The 8,189-nt window shown below is 42.2% G+C and overlaps 1 protein-coding gene across 1 annotated transcript; it reads left to right on the plus strand.

Annotated features, from left to right (window-relative positions):
- The first annotated feature begins 7,271 nt into the window (after window positions 1-7,271).
- LOC102830791 (dynein light chain 1, cytoplasmic-like) lies at window positions 7,272-7,541 on the plus strand. Its single transcript, XM_006835697.1, has one exon. It carries the CDS (start codon window positions 7,272-7,274, stop codon window positions 7,539-7,541), a length of 270 nt encoding a protein of 89 aa, XP_006835760.1.
- The last annotated feature ends 648 nt before the right edge of the window (window positions 7,542-8,189 follow it).

The raw sequence follows: 8,189 nt of genomic DNA on the forward strand, positions 1-8,189 counted from the left end.
GTTTTTCTAAGGAAAATAAGAAATGGCAGTGTAATTTTAGAATAGCAGTATTGACCAGTGCTCCACCATACTATGTGTGAGTTTTGAATTGCAAATTCTCTTTACCATGAAACAAATAAAGAAAATAAACTTAATTTGTTCTGAATTTTAAAAATACTTAGGTTCAGAATGATATTAATTTTTTTTTTATGCGTTCAGCTTCTTGGTGCTAAAAGAAATGGAAAATGATGCCATTTGAGATTATGAGGAAGAAAAGACCTGGAGTGCCCCACCACTGGAATAGGTCTGGTGCCGGTTCACCGCTATGGCTCATACTGAGTCTGTAGCAGCAAGCTGTGTCTTTACAGCATCAATCTCTTGGCATAACTCTCAATGAAATTTTGGGCAATATCCAAGAAGAGTTCAGATCCAACTTCTGTTATGGTATTGTCCAAGAGCTCCAAGCCAGAGTCTTGCCTGCCCTAGCTACACAATCATATCTCTTACTGGTATTCCCCACAACTCTTTTTCTCTACTTCCATTTTGATACATGCAAAAGGAGCTCTGGTAGCGTAGTGGTTACGAATTGGGCTGCGAACCATAAGGTCAGCAGTTCGAAACTACCAGCGGTTCCGCGGGAGAAAGATGAGGCATTCTGCTCCCCTAAAGATTTACAGCCTCGGAAACCCTGTACAGGGTCGCTATGAGTCGGAACCGACTCCACGGCACACAGCCACCACCACCATCATGCTCACTTATCTCCTTACATGACTGAAAAGTGAACTCCTTATGTTGATAATAATTATAAAGTATTAGATATTGTGCTTCATAAGCATTTCCCCAACCCGTGTAATGCTCACAGCAATATAGTAAGGTAGGTTCTATTTTTACACACATTTTTCAGGTAAAAAACAAACTCGGAGACAGAGTAACTTTCAGAAAGATTATAGGCTGCGGAATTGAGACTTGAACCAGTGTAATTCCAAAATCATGGTTTTAACTACTAACCATCAACTACACAATCTCATTTTACATAAACTACACAATCTCAGAGCCAGTGTGGTTCCTAAAATGTAGACAGCACTCAAAACATTCACATTCAGGAAGCTGTGCTTACCAGCTGCTCCTTGGAAACCCTATACAGGGTCACGATGGGTAAGAATCGACTCAATGGCACTTAACAACAACAACGACTCAAAACATGTTTGTGGAATGACAACTACTCAGATGTCTCTCGTCATGTAAACATTCTTATTAATAGCGATTTGTTTGCTAATTCTGTAGGGAGGACATGATGTTTTATATTTTTATGCATCCTCTATAACACTTTAGTAGACTCTCATTTTCTATCTCTGTTTTTCAATAAATAGAGGTCTGAGTGTATTACTTTCGGCAACTATACAATGCAACAGATTAAATTATTAGTTTGATCCAAGGTTAGAGTCAAGAGAACTCTCAAAATCTTGTTTCACTGGGTATGGAGACCAACCTTTATGAAATTACATTTTTCATGGAAGCCTGAGTTTCACCCTTGTGAGGTCAAGAAGGTATGTAATTGCCTTCTTGTTAAATTGTCCTCAAATTGTTGGTTGGTGAACTAACTGTCATTGTCATATCCTACCATCATAAGTTACCATCAGTCAACTCGGACTCCTGGAGGCCCCATGAGTAGAACTTTGCTTCATAGGATTTTTAATGACTAATTTTTCAGATGTGCATTGCTAGGACTTTCTTCTGAGGTTCTGCTGTATGGACTCAAATTCCCAACTTTTTGGTTAGTAGCCAAGCAAGTTTATAGTTTGTACCACCCAGGGACTTCTGTCATACCCTTACTGTGTTAGAAATGGTTTTTATACAGACGTTGTCTATTTTGAAGATCAAATAATCATTGCCTATTTTAACCAGCAAAGGAAAAGTCAGATCCCCTTGAGATGAAAATAATTGAGGAGCTAAACTTCCAGGCATTTTCCATTTATTTTTGTTATTAAGTTTCAAATACAGCACTATCTAAATGTGACTGCTTAATGTTTAACTTTTTATGAAAGAACGTCTTGCTTCACTTGTTGTGGTAGGCCGGGTTTTAAGATGGCCCCCATGACCTTCTTTGGACATTTGGTTGTAATATTTGACTTTGTCTTCTCGAGCTGACCTTTGAAAATGTTGTTCACTCCTCATTTCTTCCATTTGCTTTAGCATCTCTAGGCTGGAGAGCAAGTTTCAGTGTCTCTCCTGACATCCATTTTGACCTTTTCCTTCTTTGTTGTCTTAATGACTTTTTGCTTTCTTCCTGCATGATGTTCTTGATGTCATTCCACAACTCTTCTGGTCTTCAATCTTTAGTGTCTAATGTATCAAATCTGTTTTTCAGATGATCTCTAAATTCAGGTAGGATATATTCAAGGTCATATTTTGGCTCTCGTGGACTTGTTTTCATTTTCTTCAGCTTCATACCGAACTTGCGTATGAGCAATTGATGGTCTGTTCCACAATCTGCCCCTGGCCTTGTTTTGGATTATGATATGGAGCTTTTCCACCTTCTCTTCCCGCAGATGTAGTCAATTTGATTTCTGTGATTTCATCTGGTGAGAACCCTGTGTATAGTCATCTCTTATGCTGTTTAAAAAAGGCATCTGGGGGGAAAAAAAGGCATCTGAAATGAAAAAATCATTGGTTTTGCAGAATTCTATCATGTGATCTCCAGCATAATTTCTATCACCAAGGCTATATTTTCCAAGCACTGATCCTTCCTCTTTGTTTCCAACCTTTGCACTCCAACCACCAGTGATCATCAATATATCTTGACTGCATGTTTGATCAATTTCAGATTGAAGAAGTTGATAGAATTCTCCTATTTCATCCTCACTGGCTTTAACGATTGGTACGTACATTTGAATAATAGTGGTATTAACTGATCTTCCTAGTTGTTGTTGTTGTTAAGTGCCATCGAGTCAGTTCCGACCCATAGCGACCCTAAACAGGGTTTCCGAGGCTGTAAATCTTTACGGGAGCAGGATGCCTCATCTTTCTCCCGCGGAGCAGCTGGTAGTTTCGAACTGTTGACCTTCCTTGTAGGTACATGGATATCATCCTATTACAGACAGCGTTATACCTTATGACAGATTTCAGTATGTTCTTTTTGACAATGAATGTGATACCACTCTTCTTCAATTTGTCATTTCCAGTATAGTAAACCATGTGATTGTCAGATTCAAAATGGCCAATACCAGTCCATTTCAGCTCACTGATGCCTAAGATACTGGTGTTTATACGTTCCATTTCATTTCTGACAATTTCCAATTTTGCTAGATTCATGCTTCGTACATTCCATGTTCTGATTACTAATGGATGTTTTACAGCTCTCTCTTCATTTTGAGTTATGCCCCATTACCAGATGAAGGTCATGAGAGCTTTACTCCACTCGTGTCACCATGGTCAACTCTACTTTGAGGAGGCAGCCCTTTCCCAGTTGCATTTTGAGTGCCTTCCAATCTGGGGGCCTCATTTTCTGGCACTGTATCTGACAGTGTTTCTCTGCTATTCTTAAGGATTTCAGTGACGAAATATTCGGAAGTAGTTCTCTCCTTCTTCCTAGTCTGTCTTCGTCTGGAAGCTCATCTGAAATCTGTCCACCATGGGTGACCCTGCTGGTATTTAAAATACCTGTGGCATAGCTTCCAGAATCACAACAACTCACAAGCCACCACAGTATGACAAACTGACAGACGAGACCAAAAGGGAAGAACACGCTCAGCATTTCTCAAGCTGAGGGAACTGAAGAAAAAATTCAAGCCTTGACTTTCATTATTGAAGGATTCTCTGGGCAAATTATTGAATGAGGCAGAAAGCATCTAAAGAAGATGGAAGGAATACACAGAGTCACCGTACCAAAAGGAAATGGCTGATGTTCAACCATTTCAAGAGGTAGCATATGATCAAGAGCCAATGATACTGAAGGAGGAAGTCCAAGGTGCATTGAAAGAATTGGCAAAGAACAAGACACCAGGAATTGATGGAATAAAAATAGAAATCTTTCTAGAAAGTGAGACAGCACTGGAGGCACTCACTCATCTCTGCCAAAAAATTTGGAAGACAGCTATATGGCTGACTGATTGGAAGAGATCCATATATGTGCCCATACCAAAGACCGGTGACCCAACAGAATGCGGAAATCATCGGACAATCTCTTTGATATCCCATGTGAGTAAAGTTTTACTAAAGGTAACACAGAAAAGACTGCAAGCATACATTGACAGAGAACTTTCAGAGGTTCAAGCTGGATTCAGAAGAGGCTGTGGAATGAGGGACATCATTGCTGACGTCCGATGGATCTTGGCTGAAAGCAGAGAATATCAGAAAGATGTTTACCTGTGCTTTATTGACTACGCAAAGGCTTTCGATTGTGTGGATCATGACAAGCTATGGACAACATTGCGAAGTATGGGTACTCCTGAATACTTAACTGTGTTCATGAGGAATCTGTACATGGACCAAGAGGCAGTTGTTCGAACAGAACATGGGAACACTGAATGGTTTAAAATTAAGAAAGGTGTGCGACAGGGTTGTATTCTTTCACCATACTTATTCAACTTGCATGCTGAGCAAATAATCTGAGAAGCTGGGTTATATGAAGAAAAATGTGGCATCAGGATTGGAGGATGACTCATTAACAACCTGCGATATGCAGATGATACAACCTTGATTGCTGAAAGTGAAGAGGACTTAAAATAGTTACTAATGACGATCAAAGACCACAACCTTCGGTGTGTGTTGCACCTCAATGTAAAGAAAACAAAAATCCTCGCCACTGGACCAATAAATAACATCCATATAAATAAAGAATAGATTGAAGTTGTCAAAGACTTAATTTTGTTTGGATCGATCATCAACAGACATGAACGCAGCAGTCAGCAAATCTGCTGCACAAGACTTCTTTAAAGTGTTCAAGAGCAAAGCTGTCAGTTTGAGGACTAAAGTGTGCCTGATCCGAGCCATGGTATTTTCAATAACCTCATATGCATGAGAAAGTTGGATAGTGAATAACCAAGACCATAGTCTAATTTTTTGAACCAAGGTTGAGTAAGTTTCCTTATCTTTAAGAGCTACTTTGTGTTTCCTTTTTCTGTGAACTGTCTGCTCATATTTTTTTCTTCATTTTTCCATCGAATTATTTGTCTCCTAAGTTGCTATTTCGCATAGCACCGTATGCACCAGTTTTTATGATACTTGTGAGGTAGGATGTTTATTTGTGTGGGGCTGAAGTCTTTGCTTTTTTGTTTTCTAGGGTATTATTGTTGTTGTTGAGGAGCTCTGGTAGCGTAGTGGTTACGAATCGGGCTGTGAACCTTAAGGTCAGCGGTTCGAAACTACCAGCCGCTCTGCGGGAGAAAGATGAGGCTTTCTACTCCCGTAAGGATTTACACCCTCGGAAACCCTATACAGGGTCGCTATGGGTCAGAATCGACTCGACGGCACTTAACAACAACAACAATTGTTGTTGTTGAGTCGGTTCTGACTCAACGATCCTGTATAGAGTTTCCGAGGAACAGCTAGTGGTTTTGAACCGCTAGCCTTGTTGTTAGCAGTCCAGTGCTTATCCCACAGCAACACAGCAGGACTCCTTTTGGGCATATAGCATCCTGAACCAAAAAAGATGAGGATATAAGAGTTTAAATTAGCACCACCTCTAAGACGGCGGGCAACTTGTAATATCTATTAAAACTGAAAACGTAGATTCAGCAATTTTAGTTCTAGAAGCAGATCTTAAAGATATACCATCACAAAGGGAAATTACTATACACAAGGATGTTCAGTGTAGGACTGTTAACAATAGCAAAAGCTTGGAAGTGAATTCAATGTCTATAGTAGTGGAGTCCCGCTGTAGCACTGTGGAACACAAGTTCAAACTCACCAGCCGCTTCTTGGAAATCCTATACAGGGTCGCCATGAGCCGGAACTAACTCCACGACACTTAAGAACAACAACAATTTAAACAAAGTGTTTCTATTCATCCAATGGAACACTATTCAACCATTAAAACGAACAACGAAGCTCTACGTTAATTTATGCACTAAACAAATATTTATTGAGCATCTACTTTATTTCACCAATGTTTGGGATCTGGTGATACAACAATAATGCTTACAATCCTTGCCTATGTGGGCCTTACATTCAGAGACAGTATATTAGATGTGGAGAATATAAAGTGCCCTCAACTGGATTTGTCAGGTTTTTGTTTTTTTTCATGATTAAGAGGGGATTTCTAAATGAAGAGCTTGAGATCCCTAATTCCATGAGGCAAGAACAGGAGTTGACAAGTTCCAAATGACAAGGATTGGAAGAGTGGGAGTTGGTAAGTGGTAGCTAATGAAAGTAAGAAAACCGTGAATGAACGTTGAGGCTTTCACAGAGGCTGACTGGATTGCTAAATCCATTCATTTCTCAGGACACTTGGTTGACCTCCATACATCTGGGTAGAGTGACTCCTAGCTCACCCACCCAACTGGACAGCCAAAGAGAAGGTAGAAGAGCCCAGGGGCCTATCAGCACAGTCCAACCCCTGCCAAGCTCTTGACCACGCCCACACACGTGACCACGCCCACACTTCCGGTGCACATCAAGAGGATGTCAGAGTCACACGCAACAAGAGGTTACCAAGGAGGTACTCTCATTGTAACATCACCAATGAGCAGCCACACCCAACCTGCTTATCAATCTGTGGGCCTCGCTGGGAGAGTCAAACTGTCCAGAACACCGGCAAGACGGCAGGCCCAGGCAAGTTCCCGCTCCTCACCATTAGGAGCCGTGGGCCCCGGTTCCCCAGGTCTAGGTGCCCTGTATCAAAGACCCCCCGCATCAGGAGCACTTTTCCCCCGCTCCCCCGCCGTGTACCACCGCGCCCCGGCCCCAGTAAGCCTGTGTTCCCCGACACCAGCCACAGGGGCTCTGTGCCCTCGAGCACCAGCCACAAGGTGCCCTCGTGCACCAGCCCCAGGAGCCCTGTACCACCGCCACCCAGCCCCAGGAGCCCTGTGCCCTCTCACACCAGATGCAAGGGCTCTGCTAAACCGTTCCGTGGCCCCAGCATCGCTGTGCTATCGCTCCCCAGCCATAGGAACCTTGTGCCCGAGTTAGTTTACCTCTACAAGCCCATATCCCAGGAGGCCCTCGACCGCAGGAACCTTGTGCCACCGCGCTCCGGCACCACTGCTCTGGCACCTGTACCACCGCTCCGCAGCTCCAGGAATCGTTTACCACCATTCTCTGTGGTGCCATTTTCCGTGCCACTGGAAAACATGTCACTCCGTAAAATCATAATCAAACACTTGGACATGTCGCAGGAGATGCAGAAAGACGCGTTGGACATTGCCTCCCAAGCACTGGATAAGTTTTGCATAGAAAAACACATTGCTGCTTACATCAAGAAGGAATTCGACAAGAAGTACGGCCCCTTTTGGCATTGTGTCGTTGGGAGAAACTTCGGTAGCTGTGTCACTCACAAAGCCAATCATTTCATCTATTTCTACCTTAGCCAAATTGCCATCCTTTTATTCAAAGCTGATTAGAGCATGAACTCCCACATGCTTAATGATCCATCTGAATGCAAGAACACCAGATACTATCATCTTTCTTCTATGTTGAACACCAGATACTACCATCGTCCTCCGTGTTGAGAGACACCACTGAGATCTCACATTCTTGATTGGGTTGTAGGGGTACTTCGTCCTTGGTACACCAGATACTACCATCTTCCTCCATGTTAAGAGACACCATTGAGATCTCACATCCTTGATTGGGTTGTAGCGGTACTTCATCGTTGGAACACCAGATACTACCATCTTCCTCCTGTGTTGAACACCAAATTCTACCATCTTTCTCCATGTTAAGAGACACCATTGAGATCTCACATTCTTGATTGGGTTGTAGCGGTACTTCGTCGTTGGAACACCAGATACTACCATCTTCCTCCTGTGGTGAGACACACCCCTGAGACCACACATTCTTGATTGGGCTGCATTATATGGGGCTGCCTTGTAGTTATAAAATCAATGAGCAACACAATTTATTTGTGTTTATTATCCTCTTATGTTGAGGTACACCGCTGGGCTGTCTTGTAGTTACAAAATCAACGAGCAACACAGTTTATTTGGGTTTATTATCCTCTTATGTGGAGAGACACCACTGAAGTCTCACAGTCTTGCCCAAATTTTACC

The sequence above is a fragment of the Chrysochloris asiatica genome, unplaced genomic scaffold (genome assembly GCF_000296735.1).
Source record: "Chrysochloris asiatica unplaced genomic scaffold, ChrAsi1.0 scaffold00018, whole genome shotgun sequence".
Classification (NCBI taxonomy): Eukaryota; Metazoa; Chordata; class Mammalia; order Afrosoricida; family Chrysochloridae; genus Chrysochloris; species Chrysochloris asiatica.

Excerpts from the sequence above, each read along its gene's own strand:
- LOC102830791 (XM_006835697.1), top strand. The coding sequence starts at position 7,272 with ATGTCACTCCGTAAAATCATAATCAAACACTTGGACATGTCGCAGGAG.